The sequence below is a fragment of the Nerophis ophidion genome, linkage group LG12 (assembly GCF_033978795.1).
Source record: "Nerophis ophidion isolate RoL-2023_Sa linkage group LG12, RoL_Noph_v1.0, whole genome shotgun sequence".
In the NCBI taxonomy this organism is placed as follows: domain Eukaryota; kingdom Metazoa; phylum Chordata; class Actinopteri; order Syngnathiformes; family Syngnathidae; genus Nerophis; species Nerophis ophidion.
The window spans coordinates 45,821,133-45,841,342 of NC_084622.1; the positions used below are offsets into that span (position 1 = coordinate 45,821,133).

General features: G+C 40.8%; 1 protein-coding gene across 1 annotated transcript in view; it reads right to left on the reverse strand.

Annotated features, from left to right (window-relative positions):
* Positions 1-20,210, reverse strand: part of LOC133563492 (N-acetyl-beta-glucosaminyl-glycoprotein 4-beta-N-acetylgalactosaminyltransferase 1-like) — a 460,693-nt gene that overhangs the window by 118,554 nt on the left and 321,929 nt on the right. Inside the window, exon 7 of the mRNA XM_061917651.1 lies at positions 9,083-9,150. Coding sequence (XP_061773635.1) covers positions 9,083-9,150 — 68 coding nt within the window. The remainder of the gene's footprint in view (positions 1-9,082; positions 9,151-20,210) is intronic.

Here is a 20,210-nt window from a genome sequence, read left to right on the forward strand (position 1 = left end):
CTTTGTTTGATTTATTTGGTTAATCCATTCCATTATTTAATCCCACATACTGATATGCTAAAGTGAGGTGGCGACTTGTCCAGGGTGTAAGTGCCTTCCGCCCGTATGCGGCTGAGATAGGCTCCAGCACTCCCCACGACCCCAAAAGGAACAAGCAGTAGAGAATGGATGGATGGATGTCCTAAAGGTCTTAAGTGTTGTACAAGCATACAAATGCCATCCATCCATTTTTTACCGCTTATTACCTTTTGGGGTCGCTGGCGCCTATCTCAGCTACAATCGGGCGGAAGGCGGGGTACACCCTGGACAAGTCGCCACCTCATCGCAGAGCATACAAATGTTTTAAATTAAATGTTATTCTAAGGTTATATTTCTTCTATTTGGTTGAGAAGAATTGTTGTACATTCTCAGGTAGCAGGTTATAGTTTGCTTTGCACATCATTTTAGCTGTTTGTAAATACACCGAATCATTGAATTTCAATAATTGTGATTTAATAAATAAAGGTTTTGTATGTTCCCTAAATCCAACATTATGTATTAGTCTAATTGATCTTTTTGTAACACAGTCAATGAAGTGCACATTAAACCCATATTTATGCACAATAACTCAGATGTTGTAACACTAGCGAACAGTAAAGAATATGAAGTGATTTTTGGTGTACAACATGTTTTGCTTTATTCAGTATTGATGTGTATACTTTATATTGTATATTTTTTTTACATTCGATTTCCAATTCATTTTATCATGTATTGGTACACCAAAAAGTGTGTTTTCTTTTACCCATTCAATATTTACTCCATTTATTTGTATTTGTGTTTGTGTTTGACTTTCTCTTCTACTGTTACCAAATAGCAATATTTTTGTTTTACTGAGATACAAAGATAGTCTGTTGTTGTATGGCTAATGGCCATCATCTAGGACAGTTTTTTTCAACCACTGTGCCGCGGTGTGCCATGAGATACAGTCTGATGTGCCGTGGGAGATTATCTAGTTTCACCTATTTGGGTTTAAAGTATTTTTTGCAAAGCAGTAATTATAGTCTGCAAATGATGTGTTGTTGTTGAGTGTCGTGCTGTCGAGAGCTCGGCAGTGACCGTGTAATACTCTTCCATATCAGTAGGTGGCAGCCGGTAGTTAATTGCTTTGTAGGTGTCGGGAAGAGCGGGAGGCAGTGTGCAGGTAAAAAGCTGTTTAATGCTTAAACCAAAAATAAACAAAATACGAGTGCCCCTTAAGAAAAGACATTGAAGCTTAGATAAGGCTATGCAGAACAAAACTAAAACTGAACTGGCTACGAAGTAAACCAAAACAGAATGCTGGACGACAGCAAAGACTTACTGCGGGGCAAAGGCGGCGTCCACAATGTACATCCCAACATGACATGACAATCCACAATGTCCCCACAAAGAAGGATAAATACGACTGAAATATTCTTGATTGCTAAAACTAAGTAGATGCGGGAAATATCGCTCAAAGGAAGACATGAAACTGCTCCAGGAAAATACCAAAAAATGAGAAAAAGGCTGCAAAATAGGAGCCAAGACAAGAACTAAAAGACTACACACAGGAAAACTCCAAATAAGTCAGGGCGTGATGTGACAGGTGGTGACAGTACACCTACTTTGAGACAAGACCTATATTGCTTGGTTATGGTTTTGTAGCTGAAATGGGCACCAGCGCCCCCTGTGACCCCAAAAGGGAATAGGCAGTAGAAAATGGATGGATGGATGGTTTAAAGGCCTACTGAAATGAGATTTTCTTATTTAAACGGGGATAGCAGGTCCATTCTATGTGTCATACTTCATCATTTCGCCATATTGCCATATTTTTGCTGAAAGGATTTAGTAGAGAACATCCACGATAAAGTTCGCAACTGTCTGTGTTAAGAGAAAAAGCCCTGCCTCTACCGGAAGTCGTAGACGATGACGTCACATGTTTGATGCCTCCTCACATATTCACATTGTTTTTAATGGGAGCCTCCAACAATAAGTGCTATTCGGACCGAGAAAACAACAATTTCCCCATTAATTTGAGCGAGGATGAAAGATTCGTGTTTGAGGATATTGATAGCGACGGACAAAAAAAAAACAAAAAAAAAACACGATTGCATTGGGACGGATTCCGATGTTTTTAGACACATTTACTAGGATAATTCTGGGAAATCCCTTATCTTTCTATTGTGTTGCTAGTGTTTTAGTGAGTTTAATAGTACCTGATAGTCGGAAGGGTGTGTCCATGGGTGTGTTGACGCCCAGTGTCTGAGGGGAGTCGACGGCAGCTTTATGGACGACACAAGCTCAGCTTTTCTCCGGTAAGAAGCGACTTTTTAATCACAATTTTCTCCCCGAAACCTGCCGGTTGACATTTGGTCAGGATCCATGTTCGCTTGACCGCGCTCTGATCCATAGTAAATTTTCACCTCTGTGAATTTTAAACAAGGAATCACCGTGTGTTTGTGTGGCTAAAGGCTAAAGCTTCCCAACACCATCTTTCTACTTTGACTTCTCCAATATTAATTGAACAAATTGCAAAAGATTCAGCAACACAGATGTCCAAAATACTGTGTAATTATGCCGTTAAAGCAGATGACTTTTAGCTGTGTGTGTGTGCAGCGCTCATACTTCCTAAAAACGCGTGACGTCTTGTGTACACGTCATCATTACACGACGTTTTCAAGACGAAAATCCCGGGAAATTTAAAATTGCAATTTAGTAAACTAAAGCGGCCGTATTGGCATGTGTTGCAATGTTAATATTTCATCATTGATATATAAACTATCAGACTGCGTGGTGGCTAGTAGTGGGTCTCAGTAGACCTTTAAAGTCCGATCCAACAATTGCGACAACGACGTTTTACCTTCAACTGAGATCTGTTTTTTAATGGTTTCTGCTGGTGGTGTGCCTCTGGATTTTTTCACCGCAGAAAATGTGCCTTGGCTCAAAAAAGGTTGAAAAACACAGATCTAGGAAAGGTGAAACAATATCATTTTAAATGCAAATTCTACCGGTGGACTTTTTGAAGTTGAGTTTTCTTCAAATATCACAACATTTCATATCAGTTTTCTTTGCTACTCTTAGCCTCCTCTCAAATGAAATATGTACATGTTTATACATCTACTGTATATATACTGTATATTGTAGGAACATGTCATTACCTGTCAGTATTGTCCGGCATACCGCCTTCCTATTAATGCCCTCAAAGCTGCATGGTTTCTGTAGTTGACCTCCCTTCTGCATACGCAGCACTGCGTTCATCAAGCTTCAAAGATGTATGTAAGTGCACATATTGTACACCAACTTGACTTATCTCAAATGTACACTTGTAAAATGTAACTAAAATCATTCGATGCTGGAGATTACTGTGTTATAATCAGCCGCTAATGACCAAGCTGAATGTGGGCATGCCCTTTGAAATGCCAGTCTGTCCATGACATTATCACAGAATGATGTTGACTTTTCTCCAAACTCTTAAGATGCAAACAGGAGCGTGGAAAAAAATCAAAGGCTCAGACAAATAAATGATTTGCAGCCAAACAAGCCAATGTGTGTCACACAACACACTCAAAAGAATGTGCAAAAGTTGAATCGAGGCAACTGGACTTCTTGCTTGTTAAAGACGTTTGACCTTTTCTCGGTTGAGAAGCTCTGTTCTCCGGGCGGAGTTCAGAGTAGAGCTGCTTCTCCTTCAAATTGAGGGAAGCAATCTTGCCCTGATGGACACCTCCTTTGGGAAGTGTTGCAGGAATGCCCAATCAGAAGGAGTAGACCTACGTTCCGAGAGACTGGAGGATATGCGGATGAAACGGGACAGACAAGCTTCACAGGGTCTTGGCTGAATGAGCAGGTATCGGACACTTCTCAGACGCATCCTTGCTGATCCATGTAGACTGGACACTGGCCGAGAGTTAGTGGACGGCCGAGGGTGGAGTCGGGTCTCTTGGTTGCTTTGTTGGGTCTGCTCCTGTCTCTGGCCATGCTCTCGCACACTCCAGCCGCATACTTGCCAACCCTCCCGATTTCTTCGGGAGACTCACAAATTTCATTGCCCCTCCGAAAATCTCCGGGGACAACCATTCTCCCGGATTTCTCCCAAATTCCACCCGGACAACAATATTAGGGGCGTGCCTTAGAGGCACTGCCTTTAGCGTCCTCTCTCACCTGTCGTCACATCCGCTTTTCCTCCGTATAAACAGCATGTCGGCCCAATTACGAATACATGTGGCTTTTACAGACACTCAAAAGTGAAAGCAAGGCATACTTGATCAACAACCATACAGGTCACACTGAGGGTGGCCGTATAAACAACTTTAACACTGTTACAAATATGTGCCACACTGTGAACTCACACCCACAAAATAGAATGGCAAACACATTTCGGGAGAACATCCGCACCATACCACAACATGAACACAACAGAACAAATACCCAGAACCCCTTGCAACTAACTCTTCCGGGACGCTACAATGTACACCCACGCTACCACCAAACCCCCTCCCCGTCTCCTGAATTTGGAGGTCTCAAGGTTGGCAAGTATGCCCAGCAGACGATAGCGTGGAACACGGCAGAGGCCACCGCAGTGTATATGGGTGTTGAAATGATGTTTTTGTTTGGTTGCTTGTCTATGCATGGTGCAATCGTGTGTGCGCAATATATATTATTGGTTAATTCTTCTTTGGATTTTTGTTGTTTTACTTTTGTAGCTGTATGTAGAAATGACACTAATGGAGTGGTAGGTGGTTGCATCAGCTCTGCTCTTTTAATGTCCTTTGTGTTCTTTGATGTTTTCCTCTTACACACATGTTTATGTATGCTATGGCTGTGAGTTTTTTCTCTCCTTGGTCTCAGTCTGGACTCCCTCTCTAGCGTTTACCTGTTTCTCACCTTTTTTGTAAGGTGCGCCGGAAGTTTATTCCCTCGGGGATTAATAGAGTACTTCTGATTGTGATTCCGAAGACACTGAAGGGTTATGCCTGGGTAGACCTCTGTGTCCCCTGGTGGAACTGACTGGCGGTTCCAGGCTGATCTTCTCTACTTAGACTACTACAATCCGCAATCCGAACCAGCAAAAAAATGTATGGAATGGTTTTCACTTTTCATCCTAGAAGGCTTTATCAGTTCTACATTTGAAGTGAAGAGTCTCCCCATGCAGTTGCCAGGCATAGCTGGTGATAGCGCAAGTTTCGTTCAAGCCTCGATTCGACCTCCGTGGATCACCATGGACAGGATAGTAGAGAAATAATGCATTTGGTAACCAACACACATGTACTTGCTGTGTAAAAAAGCTGCAATATGCTCTTCAATGCACGCCCACGAAGAAGAACATCAAAGAAAATGTTGCCTAATTATGCTCGGAACGACTTATTCGGTAGCTTTGAAGCACTTCCCCTAAAGCGTGTGATACTTAGGAGCATTCAAATTGAGCCTAAGTCAACTTCCACCATGACCTACAGCCCTGAAACCATATCTTTTCAACCGTTTTATCTCTGGTAGATGAAATGTGGTCACATGTCAGAAGAATTATGAATCACTTTATACTTTGGGTGGTATTAACGGATGGGAGTGGAGGTAAATCTCAGGGGGTTAGACAGCAAACATCCAAGCAATGTCATCTGCCACCACTCTACTAGAGCACTTTGTTTTACAACAACAACAAAAAATGCCACAAATATGCAAAACACATACACATTGACAGTTATGCCACTTCATAACAAATTGATCAAAAAGTGTAAACAATGTGAATGTTGCCTGTTTATCGGTGTTGGCCCTGCGATACGCTCCAGCTCCTCCCGCAACCCCAAAAGGGACAAGCGGTAGAAAATGGATGGGGATTGGTAAACAATGCTCATAAATACAAACCAGTTTCAGAGTAGGGTTTTACGGTATACCGGTATTAATTAGTATATTACCGCGATACGAATGACTGGTACTATACCTCCTCTGAAAAGTACTGGTCCTGAACCCCGCCCCCGACCCCGCTCGCCCTCGTCTCCATCACGTCGAGTCATTGCTTGTTTACGAGCGGAGAAGCATGTTTGGCGGCACACAATCACTTATACTTACAAGCAGACAGTGTGCGGACAGAAAAAGGAGAACGGACGCACTTTGGCTTAAAAGCTAACGAGAAAGGTGAAGTTATACCATCCATTCATCCATTTTCTACCGCTTATTCCCTTTGGGGTCGCGGAGGGTGCTGGCGCCTATCTCAGCTACAATCGGGCGGAAGGCAGTGTACACCCTGGACAAGTCGCCAATCCATATCGCAGGGCCAACACAGATAGACAGACAACATTCACACTCACATTCACAAACTAGAGCCAATTTAGTGTTGCCAATCAACCTATCACCAGGTGCATGTCTTTGGAGGTGGGAGGGGCCTATCCCCAGGTGCATGTCTTTGGAAGTGGGAGGAAGCCAGAGTACCCAGAGGGAACCCACGCATTCACGGGGAGAACATGCAAACTCCACACAGAAAGATCCCGAGTCCGGGATTGAACCCCAGACTACTCAGGACCTTCGTATTGTGAGGCAGACGCACTAACCCCTCTGCCACCGGAAGGCCGTGAAGTTATAGACAAAAAGCAATAATTTAGTCTTATTGAGATTCAAAGATAGCCTGTTTTTGTCAAACCATCTTTTTAATTTGTACATTTCTTCTGTTATTATTTGAATTTGCTCATGTGTGTTCTCTCCTGAACAAAATGCAGTTCTGTCATCTGCAAATAACACTAACTTTAAGTCCTTTGTAACTTTACAAATGTCATTTGAACAATTTTGGTCCAAGTATTGATCCCTGAGGTACACCACAAAATATTTTCAGCTCTGTAGGGGTGTGTTCGCCTTAGGGCTGGGCTATATGGGCTTTTTATAACATCTCGATATTTTTAGGCCATGTCACTATACACAATACATATCTTGTAATTTTGCCTTTGCTAATTTTAAACTTTCATGCAGAGGGGGAAATCACAACTAAATCAATTTACCAAAAGTGTATTTATTAAACAGTTATTAAGCAGAGGCACAAACATTCATGTCATATCAAAACTGAAAGTGCAAGATTGTCATTTTAAAACAAGCTATGAGTGCACTTTTGTGCATGATGTCATTGAGATGACATATCGAAACAACACTAAACTAAAGTGCACTTTTTGTACAGAACACCACTACAATAGTTTAAAACTAATGAAGTGCACTTTTGTGCATGATGTCACACAAGATATTTCAATAACTGTCAAAAAATTGAGCTGCATAAAAGGAAATCAAATAGTGTATGTCCTTCACTATGTGGTAGGTTCCTGCGGACATTATCTCCTTCTGTTGTTGACTATTTTTTAATACGATGTTGATGTGGAAATGGTTGCCTCTGAATTTTTTTTTGGTGTGGCACCGAACGGAGATGTTGACATGCGGAGTAAACACTCTTCATTCTCTAGCAGGTGACTTTTCAAATGATGCTACATATTAGCAGTAATGCTACATTTTGTAGCAACGCTTTTGCCCCACACTTGACAAATTACGGTTGTCTGTTCGACATATTCCCACTTGAAGCCAAACCACCGCCAGCTGGTGGACCTCCTGCTGTTTTTCTTGGGAATTAATTCTTCCTTCATTTGTTACCAGAATCGCACCTTCTTTTTCTCGTATTACCACTCGCACCACAGCTAACGTTACCACCCGTTAGCCATTTGTTCTACATAATTTAACAAAACAAAAGTTTCCACTCATGTGTTATTAAGTGAAAAATTCAAGTATGCTTTTAAAGTAATTCCAACTAAAACATGTGATTTATAATAATGTAATGATGAAAACATTACAAGTAATCTGACTATATAACATTAACACACTTTAACCTACCTTAAATATATCAGTAGTATTGTAGAGTCGCTGGCAGTTCTTTTTATTTCCCCTGTTTGTCTTTTAATTGAATTTTGGGTTCTGTGTTTTTATTTGGGTTTTTCCTTCCTTGATTAGTTGCAGCTGTGTCCAGATGTGTCACATCAGGCTGGGACTGGCTGATTGGCTGCAAAGGCCAGCTTGATTACGCTTGTCCCTTCTCCTTCCTGCTGACACCAGCACTCTCTTTGTTGTTGGAAACCTTGCTGTTAATCCATTTTGCTTTTGTCATTGAGCAAACATTTCCTGCAATTTGCTGTTTTTTGGATATGAAATAAATATTTTGTTTTCATATTGTACAACCCCGTTTCCATATGTGTTGGGAAATTGTGTTAGATGTAAATATAAACAGAATACAATGATTTGCAAATCCTTTTCAAGCCATATTCAGTTGAATATGCTACAAAGACAACATATTTGATGTTCAAACTCAAACGGAGATCAAACGGACACACCCCTCCGACTATCAGGTACTATTTAACTCACTAAAACACTAGGAACACAATAGAAAGAAAAGGGATTTCCCAGAATTAGCTTAGTAAATGTGTCCAAAAACATCTGAATCGCTCCCAAAGCAATCGCCTTTTCTTTTTTATAACTTTATTTATTCATTTTTTGATTTTTCTTCTAGTCCTTCACTATCAATATCCTCATCCACAAATCTTTCATCCTCGCTCAAATTAATGGGGAAATTGACGCTTTCTCGGTCCGAATAGCTCTTGCTGCTGGAGGCTCCCGTTAAAAACAATGTGAGGACGTGAGGAGCCCTCACACCGGTGACATCATCGTCTGCTACTTCCGGTACAGGCAAAGGCTTTTTTATTAGCGACCAAAAGTTGCGAACTTTATCGTGGATGTTCTCTACTAAATCCTTTCAACAAAAATATGGAAATATGGCGAAATGATGAAGTATGACACATAGAATGGAGCTGCTATCCCCGTTTAAATAAGAAAATATCATTTCAGTAGGCCTTTAAAAGCAAGCTGAAGTGCTTCTAACCATTTCATGGTGTTTCAAGATTGCCACATTTTAAAAAGAAATCTTCCTCATCACAGGCCAATATTATTCTGCCGCTTAGGACATTTGGGGTCGCTGGTGACGGTGCCACACAAAAGTTAATATTGTGTTGCTTTAAAATGATGCAAAGTGCTCTATGAGAAATGTAGAAGTGAGAATGTCACAGGTACTTACTGCACGGACTTGGAGGACTGAGACCTGAACTTGCTGAACTCGCCTGGAGCGGTCCACTCTGTACCCAGCTGCAAGACACAATCCAGGACACAGGAATCAGACAGGCGGTCAACACAGAGGCAGCAGAGCACGGAATATGACTAATAGAAGCAATATAGAGGGTAGAGTATGACTCAATGGATACGGGACAATCCAGTTGAAGTGTGCGGACCACCAACAACTCGGTTCTCTCTGAGAAACACACTTTCAATCACCATCTGTATTCGGTCTATAGGGACGACATTTTTGAAAACGGATGAATGATTCTGGAAAGTGAAATCATTCTTTCTTTCAATGTTGTGATGTACAAACCCCGTTTCCATATGAGTTAGGGAATTGTGTTAAATGTAAATATAAACGGAATACAATGATTTGCAAAGCATTTTCTAACCCATATTCAGTTGAATATGCTACAAAGACAACATATTTCATGTTCAAACTGATAAACATTTTTTTGTTGTTGCAAATAATCATTAGCTTTAGAATTTGATGCCAGCAACACGTGACAAAGAAGTTGGAAAAGGTGGCAATAAATACTGATATAGTTGAGGAATGCTCATCAAACACTTATATGTAACATCCCACAGGTGTGCAGGCTAATTGGGAACAGGTGGGTGCCATGATTGGCTATAAAAACGGCTTTCAAAAAATGCTCAGTCTTTCACAAGAAAGGATGGGGCGAGGTACACCCCTTTGTCCACAACTGTGTGAGCAAATAGTCAAACAGTTTAAGAACAACCTTTCTCAAAGTGCAATTGCAAGACATTTAGGGATTTCAACATCTACGCTCCATAATATCATCAAAAGGTTCAGAGGATCTGGAGAAATCACTCCATGTAAGCGGCATGGCCAAAAAACCAACATTGAATGACCATGACCTTCGATCCCTCAGACAGCACTGTATCAAAAAACCAACATCAATCTCTAAAGGATATCACCACATGGGCTCAGGAACACTTCAGAAAACCACTGTCACTAAATACAGTTGGTCGCTTCATCTGTAAGTGTAAGTTAAAACTCTACGATGCAAAGCGAAAGCCATTTATCAACAACATCCAGAAACGCCGCCGGCTTCTCTGGGCCCGAGATCATCTAAAATGGACTGATGCAAAGTGGAAAAGTGTTCTGTTGTCTGACGAGTCCAAATTTCAAATTTTTGGGGAAATATTCGATATTGTGTCATCCGGACCAAAGGGGAAGCGAACCATCCAGACTGTTATCGATGCAAAGATCCAAAAGCCAGCATGTGTGATGGTATGGGGGTGTATTAGTGCCCAAGGCATGGGTAACTTACACATGTGTGAAGGCACCATTAATGCTGAAAGGTACATACAGGTTTTGGAACAACATATGCTATCATCTAAGCGCCGTCTTTTTCATGGACGCCCCTGCTTATTTTAGCAAAACAATGTCAAGCCACATTCAGCACGTATTACAACAGCGTGGCTTTGTAAAAAAAAAAAGTGCGGGTACTTTCCTGGCCCGCCTGCAGTCCAGACCTGTCTCCCATCCAAAATGTGTGGCGCATTATGAAGCATAAAATATGGCAGTGGAGACCCCGGACTGTTGAAGGACTGAAGCTCAACATAAAACAAGAATGGGAAAGAATTCCACTTTCAAAGCTTCAAGAATTAGTTTCCTAAAATCCCCCAAAATTATTGAGTGTTGTTAAAAGAAAAGGTGATGTAACAGTGGTGAACATGCCCTTTCCCAACTACTTCGGCATTTGTTGCAGCCATGAAATTCTAAGTTATTTATTTTTTGCAAAAAAAAAAAAAAAAAAGGTTATGAGCTTGAACATCAAATATCTTGTCTTTGTAGTGCATTCAACTGAATATGGGTTGAAAAGGATTTTAAAATCATTGTATTCCGTTTATATTTACACGCAACACAATTTCCCAACCCATATGGAAACGGGGTTTGTAAAACCAGCCTCCTATACTGACATTCTGACTCAAGTACAACAAAATTTCGTTGTACTTGTGCAATGACAATAAAGATACATCATATCCCATCCTATATAGACTCTAATGTCCAAACTGGTACATCTTCAGCATATAAATGTCGCATATTAAAATACATCAAAAACTTCTTAGTGCTCCTTAGTGTCAGAACTTCCCACATCTTCATATTGGTGCAGTTATTCATAACCTACATCCTCTCCAACTGTTTTCTTTGTTCTAGTCTATGCTTGTCTCTTGGCAATATGTGGTTTATTGTGCAAAGGCAAATTGACTCGAGTATGCACTGGCAAACTTTACCTCTCCAAGGCTGCTGTTAAGTTTTCATGATGTTTTGATGCGCTCACTGGCGGAAGTGACAACTGCAGAAAGTAGAGCATCAGTAGCTCTTCTGAGGTTTTTTTCTGCTTTGGAGGAATCATCATTAAAACGTGCGTGACTGCAACACACTATTGGTTTCTGGCAAGATGCGGCACATCTTCAGTGTACGGCGAAGAACATTAATAAGTGAGAAAACTAGAAATTCAGCAGAAGTCGATAGAGTTGGAGAAAAGTCAGGACCAAAAAGTCTTGTAGTGAATACAAATGGGTGAGTCTCCAGGTACAGTGTCGTCTATGTGTGAACTGTGAAAGATCCATCAACAGAGACCGCGGTTAAACAACTATTGCCGTAATTTCCCACACTTTGAACTCTGCGCTTTATGCAAAGTTACGGGTAATTTATGGATTTTCCCAGGTACACAAGCTTCACATGCAGCCAACAAATTAAGCCTTGTCACATCAGCTCAATGAATTTGCACAATTGGACAGAGTGGACTAATCCAATTTCCCACATTAAATCAAACACACTCAGGCAGCCATTTAGCACGTTATGGGTTCACCCTCATCATGGAGAAGAAAAAATGTACACGTCACAACCCCTAACTCGGAAACGATCGACCCAGGCCCTCGAAAACGGAAAGAGCAGCAACAGTGACTACATTTCCATGTGTCTATTCAGCTCTCTAATGCGACTATTGGTCATACGCTGGGCGCTTATTTCCTTTTAGCGCTGATAAATGTTGTGCTTCTCCATCTGACTTATGACGTCACACCAAAAAAAGGCATCTTTGTAGCTATTTCCAAGTTAATAGCCCAGTTCTTGTTGTACTCGATGTCCGATGTAATATTGCCACAGATGACAAATATTACACATTTAATCATCATGCTGATGTTAAATAGCAGACAGAATCCAAAAAGGGATCTTACATTGAGCAACAAACATGACACTACTACCAAGAAGGTCTCGGAATTACTCGATTAAATGCAGGTCCAAAGCAAAGACTTATGGGAGAGAGTTGTTGTGAAGAATTTTGGGAGGCAGAATGGAAAGAAAACTTTCAAATGTCTCAAAGTTCAATCAATAAGCTTTTTGGATCGATGGAAAAAGTTTGAAGTCCGAAGGAAAAGACTGTTTGTTTTTTCCCCGATACCGCTTCAAATGAGGGTTGCTATTGTTCTGGACAACCTTACCAGTTGTCCTGAAGACAGAGTTATTGCTAGTCAGTTTAGAGTTCACAAATGCAGCATGAAAATATTTGTGTACGCTTTCTTCTTTGCAGAGTATACCTGCTTGTCTTCCATCACACCCGTATTTGTTTGAGTCCAAATGAAGCCAGGATTCTCCCTTTCCCTCGCTACCTTTTTAAATACATCTCAGTTTTTTTTTTCCCGTCGATGCAATTCTTTCCCATTCTTGTTTTATGTAGAGCTTCAGTCCTTCAACAGTCCGGGGTCTCCACTGTCGTATTTATGCTTCATAATGCGCCACACATTTTCCATGGGAGACAGGTCTGGACTGCAGGTGGGCCAGGAAATTACCCGCACTCTTTTTTTTTTTTTTTTAATGAAGCCACGCTGTTGTAACACGTGCTGAATGTGGCTTGGCATTGTCTTGCTGAAATAAACAGGGGCGTCCATGAAAAAGACGGCGCTTAGATGGCAGCATATGTTGTTCCAAAACCTGTATGTACCTTTCAGCATTAATGGTGCCTTCACAGATGTGTAAGTTACCCATGCCTTGGGCACTAATGCACCCCCATACCATCACACATGTGTAAGTTACCCATGCCTTGGGCACTAATACACCCCCATACCATCACACATGCTGGCTTTTACACTTTGCGTCGATAACAGTCTGGATGGTTCGCTTTCCCTTTTGGTCCGGATGATACAATGTCGAACATTTCCAAAAACAATTTGAAATGTGGGCTCGTCAGACCACTTAACACTTTTCCACTTTGCATCAGTCCATCTTTGATGATCTCGGGCCCAGAGAAGCCGGCGGCGTTTCTGGATGTTGTTGATAAATGGCTATCGCTTTGCATAGTAGAGCTTTAACTTACACTTACAGATGTAGCGACGAACTGTATTTAGTGACAGTGGTTTTCTGAAGTGTTCCTGAGCCTATGTGGTGATATCCTCTAGAGATTGATGACGGTCTTTGGTACAGTGCCGTCTGAGTGATCGAAGGTCACGGTCATTCAATGTTGGTTGCTGGCCATGCCGCTTACGTTCTATTTCGTTCTAATAAAAACTGGACAAATACTAAGCACTGCTATATCAACATCAATGGGCAGGAAATACAGATAGTATACTCCACAAAATTCCTGGGGGTCATCATTGACGAATACCTCATTTTCAAATGTCACATTAGCCATCTGTTAAACAAATGATCCAAATATGTTGGCCTGTTCTTTCACCTTCGTCATTATCTTCCTCTTTATGCTCTACTTACCTTGTATAAAACTCTCTTTGAACCACATCTAAACTACTGGAATATCATCTGCTGTAACACCTTCTCTACCTACTTTCACAAATTAGAATCCATGCAAAAGAAAATCATAAGGGCCCTGTCATGGTCCAAGTTTAATGCCTCCACTCGTCATTTATTTCATAAATATCAACTCTTAAGACTGACAGTTAAATATTTATCAAAATGCTTGTTTAACCCAGCAAGTCCTTTATAGGCTGAATCTTGGGCTCTGTAGTTTGGTTCCTATCTCCCATCCCCAGCATGCCCATTACACTCCTAACTTAGATCTGATATCAGGTAAACATCGTTTACTGGCTTGTACCGCTCACAGTGTCTTATGAAGGGGACCAAAGATTTGGAACCAGCTTAATGAGAGCCTCAAGATGTTGTATCCATTCTCCACCTTAAAACCAAACTGAAAACTTACCTATTAACCAACTATCTTTAATGCCTCATGTGGGGTAGACTACTGTTGGGTTTTGCATGGTTGAATGAATGTATGGATGTATGTGTATGCTTGCTTTAGTACTATTATCTTGTGTTCATCATATAGCGTTGTTGTTGTTTTGTTTTTTGTTGTTGTGCTTGCTACCATATTTGATCTTTCCATGTATATATTGTCCTTTGGACCCCCTGTCAAAAGCTTCTTATAGCTTATTTGGGGACCCTTTCACGTACCAACGTCGTTAAATGATGATATTCACCACTATTGTAAATGTTATATGGTCATGTCAATAAACTTGTGAATTGAATTGTGAAGTGAGTGATTTTTCCAGATTCTCTGAACCTTTTGATGATATTATGGACCGTATATGTTGAAATCCCTAAATTTCTTGCAATTGCACTTTGAGAAACATTGTTCTTAAATGGTTTGACCATTTGCTCACACAGTTGTGGACAAAGGGGTGTACCTCGCCCCATCCTTTCTTGTGAAAGATTGAGCACATATTGTAGCCCAGAAGAGTTAGGGCTGCATGGGACTCTAGGTATTTTTTCTGTTGTGTTTCTGTTGTGTTACGGTGCAGATGTTCTCCCAAAATGTGTTTGTCATTCTTGGTTGGTGTGGGTTCACAGTGTGGAGCATATTTGTAACAGTGTTAGAGTTGTTTATACGGCCACCCTCAGTGTGACCTGTGTGGCTGTTGATCAACTATGTCTTGCAGTCGCTTATTGCGTCTATTTATGCCAACATGTGGCTGGGCTGGCACGCTGTTTGTACAGGTTGTAGAGAATGATAAAGGCAGTGTCTTCGTGGTGCCCCCTTAATACTGTTTTTCGGGTGAAATTCGGGAGAATGATTACCCCAGGAGTGGCACTGAAAATTGGGAATCTCCCAGAAAAATCGATGGTATACAAGTATGACGCTGTAAAGCGCCATTCATATAAAACTTGCGGGCCGTCCTAACATTAAATTTTCATATTAAGGTGCGGGCCGCTAAATAACGTCTCACGGACCGCGTGTTTGAGACCCCTGATCTAAAAGATTACAGTAGGGCTAGCGTTATAAAATACTAATTTGGCTCTTCTGGGTGTTTTTCTTTTGTTACTATTGACAATAACAAAAACCGGAAAATTAAAATGGAAATCATTACAATATACAGCATTCAAGCATGACCGGGGTGAATATGTTTTAGTTGTCAATATTGAGTCATTAACTTCTTTTTTTTTTACAAGTTTTAACCTGCAAAATCAGCTTACATAAGTCTTAATGCAGGTCTATTCACTTTTAATTTTCCTGCACGCTGCACATCATTCATTCTTATTAGTTAAGAGCGGGTCATATTTTTTGTTTGTTTTACTATACTGTGGTTAACTTTCTTTTTACACCTGTATGACTGTTATGAATGTTAAAAGGCTGTACTTACAATATTTATTGTACATTAAATCAAGGTTTTATGATCGTCAAAGCATGTCCCTGAGTCAGAATTATTCATTGCCTTCATTCTTTACAAGATTCTAAATCTGAAAAAAATCAAAGGCCAACCGTTTTGTAAATTTAATGGGCGCCGCAAGAGAGTGGGGAGACAAACAGTGAGGAAATAAAACATAATAGTTGTGGTCAACCACCACAAATAAATGTATGACAAACACTGTTGTTCCGTGCATACCATATTCCATCAAACACTGTCCTAATACGTCCCAATGGCGTGTGAATTATGTCACACATTTGAAAAGTGTTAATTGCGAGGAAGGACATATGGAAATGCATTTGTGAGGTGACAAAACCCCCATATACCACTCTGAAATATATTTTCCATCACGTTACATTTGTCTCACCCAGACTTCTGAAAGGACAGGAATAGTCTATTTAATATCTGGTGCCTTGAAACTGAATCTCCATTTCAATTGCAGTGTCTAGAGTTTTGATTGCAGCCATGTTCCTTCATGTCTGGTTGGTTTAAAGCTGAGCTTCAATTAAGATGAAGCTTAGAATAGCTCAAGCCTTTCCTCGGACTAATGTAACATTACCACTTTCAAGATAAAGTCTCGGACTGACAATGTGCAGCGACAGTTGCTGTCAAGTGGTATATTGATTTTGACTTCTCTGACCCAGACTTCCTCCTGAAAAAAACACAGTATATGCTATAAACTGCAATTCTCACATTCAGTGTCGTGTTGGATCTACATTTTTATTTCACATACAACGTATAATTTAGTAGAACTGGTGGACAGGGGGATATTTGTTAAAGTAGTTACTATTTTTGAATGTGGAACAAACAACTGCCTGCTAAAAGTCTAATGACTGTCCACACAAAAATGGGGGAAAAACGTAATTGCACATTGTTGCTTCGACCCCCCAAAAAATGGATCTCCTAAATGACAAACAACTCTTAAAGGGGAACATTATCACAATTTCAGAAGGGTTAAAATCAATAAAAATCAGTTCCCAGTGGCTTATTCTATTTTTCAAAGTTTTTTTCAAATTTTTACCCATCACGCAATATCCCGAAAAAAGGCTTTAAAGTGCCTGATTTTCGCTAACCGTAAATCCACCGTCCATTTTCCTGTGACGTCACTGCGTAAACCAATACAAACAAACATGGCGGATAACACAGAAAGATATAACGACATTAGCTCGGATTCAGACTCGGATTTCAGCGGCTTAAGCGATTCAACAGATTACGCATGTATTGAAACGGATGGTTGGAGTGTGGAGGCAGATAGCGAAAATGAAATTGAAGAAGAAACTTAAGCTATTCCGCCATATCACGACACACGGCGGCAACGAGGACGAATTCGGCGATCGCCTTCTAACCATAGATTGCATCTTTTGACCACTGGTGCAACTTGAATCTGTCGATTGGTATGTGTTTGTTTGGCATTAAAAGTGGGTGGAGGGAAAGGCTGGATGCAAATATAGCTACAAATGAGGCATAATGATGCAATATGTACATACAGCTAGCCTAAATAGCATGTTAGCATCGATTAGCATGCCGTGACCATTGATATGTCTGATTAGCACACTCTACGTAAGTCAACTTGAATCCGTCCCTGTTCGTGTTGTTACAACACACCGACGAGGTGTGATGTCTCCAAGGTACGGAAAATAATCGAAAAAACCGAAAATAACAGAGCTGATTTGACTTGGTGTGTGTAATGTGTTTGAGAAAATGGCGGATTGCTTCCTGTTGTAACGTCACGGGTGAAAGGTCATTGCTCCGACAGCGAACAATTGAAAGGCGTTTCAATCGCCAAATTCGCCCTTTTAGGGTTCGAAAATCGGTTAAAAAAATACATGGTCTTTTTTTCTGCACCATCAAGGTATATATTGACGCTTACATAGGTCTGCTGATAATGTTCCCCTTTAAAAGGTTCGCTCTTTTTGTTCTAAATGTAGCACACACTCAGACTGACTGGTAATTTCCCCAGTTGAAACAGTCTGGACATTTCGATTGGGAGGAAAACAATCCCATTCTAAATTAACTGTGGGCAAAAATAATGTCTACTAATAATTTTGGACAATGAACAATGTCTGGTCCAATGGAATTGTGTTTGTATACACAGGGGGTGTCAAACGCACGGCCCCGCGAACAGGTTTTATCCGGCCCATGGGATGAGTTTACCAAGTATGAAAATTAGCCAAATTTTTTGAAGGAAAGAAACTGCTGTTCTAAAACTTGATGTCCAAATAGCAATTCTTTGTATCATTGTAGATGATGCTACATATGTAAAACAAATAAACCACATGTTAGTTCACCAGTTGAGGAAAATGAGCAAACTACATAAATAACATCCTGTAATTAGATTTTTGATATATTTTTTTTTTATCTTGATAGATTGAAAATTAACACCAATGAGTTGACTGATGAACATCATCACATAATTTATCCAGAAAGTGTAAATAATGACAAATGAAGCTAGAATACTATTAACCGCAACATGTAAATGTAAAAAAAAACAACAAAAAAACATGTTTTGTACATTTTCAGAATGTGCTTATTCTATTTTAAAACAAAGAAAACCATCTGAAGTTGTCTTTATTTTTAAGTTATCGTGCCGTGATTTTAATAGTAGATTTGGGGCTGGGAGGGGATTTTTCTCCATGTGGCCTCCGATCTAAAATGAGTTTGACACCCGTGGTATACACTCTTACATATAGGCGGCATTAAAGAATGACATCCAGAATGTTAGCGAGAGAATAAAAAAAAAAAATTGAGACATACTGTATACACGCACAAATATAACGACTATAACAGCTTATATTAATGATAAAGTCAGTATATAAGCAAATTTGCGGGGTTTCTGAATGATGTATATGGAGAATTGAAAGCTGAAGAGAAATCGAGGGTGTACATTCGCCACTTGTTTATCGTGGTTAATTAAGACCGGACGTAACTGCTATAAAAAGATTCCTGCAAAGTAGTATTATTATTGATAAATCTAATATTTTCATAGTGAGCCCTGCGATGAGGTGGCGACCACTGGCCTAGTGGACTTACTCAGTGGCCTAGTGGTTAGAGTGCCCTGAGATCGGTAGGTTGTGAGTTCATATCCCGGCTGAGTCATACCAAAGACTATCAAAAAATGGGACCCATTGCCTCCCTGCTTGGCACTCAGCATCAAGATTGTAATTGGGGGTTAAATCACCATAAATGATTCCCGGGCGCGGCACCGCTGCTGCCCACTGTTCCCCTCACTTCCCAGGGGGTGATCAAGGGGATTGGTCGAATGCAGAGGACAGATTTCACCACACCTAGTGTGTGTGTGACAATCATTGGTACTTTAACTTTAAAATCGCCAGAAAAAGTAAGGCGTTTTCTGACCGAGAGTTTATTAAGGAGTGCTTATTGGACTCTGTTTCGCTGATATGCCTGGAGAAGAGGGGCGCAGTCGAAAACGTGTCACTCTCCCGACGCACTGTAAGGAGGCGGGTTGAGACTATCTTGGAGCTTCAGCTGAAGAACAGAACGGCCGACTTTGAATGTTTTTCGCTGGCTTTGGATGAGAGCTGCGATTTACGTGACACCGCCCAGCTGCTCATCTTCTTACGTGGGATAACTGCAGACTTTCAAATCATGGAGTAACTGGCAGCCAAGTAGTAAATTAAAGGGACAATCACTGAAATTCGGGATTCTCCTGGAAAAATCGTGAGGGTTGGCAAGTATGAGAATTAGCGTTGAATGCGGTGATACAGCGGCACCGACGCTGTATAATACCGGCGGGCCAGCTCTAATGTTAATTTCATTTGGCCTCAAGGGCCAAGTGAAATTACACGGTGGGCCAAATTTGACCCGCGGGCCAGAGTTTGACACCCATGAGCTATGTGCAGGAGAACCTGGGGGCAAAGTTGGTCGGGGTCCACGTTAATCAATTCCTGGTTGGTTACTGGACTAACACGCTACCTCCTGAGCCACAACGCCCGGTCATTCTATGACTCGTCTAGTTTGCATGCATGCATGTGCTTCGCCCACATCTTATTGTGTCAATCAGTGCGCTCACACCTACCCAGCATGTGGCACTTTACAACCTACAGACAAGTTCCAAAATGTTTTAAATTAATAACAAACACATTTTTATCGTGCAAGCCCTATTTCTTCCTTTGTGTATCCATGAAAGCAGATGGGTGATGAGAACAGGGGTGTGGATCAGAAAGACAATGAGATTCTGAAGAAAGGAGGAAGCAAGGCAGTCTGACAGCCTTTGGCAAAATGAATGATCTTTTGCCACGGCTGCGCTTCCCCAACATCATATTTCACCACTGTTAAATGTCACATCAATATTCACTGCTTGCTAATTAATCTCAGCTCCCACGAAACCTGGGTGACATGTCACATCTTGTTGGAATACAGATGATTCTGAGGATGGACCTTTTACTCTCAAACGCACTTGACTG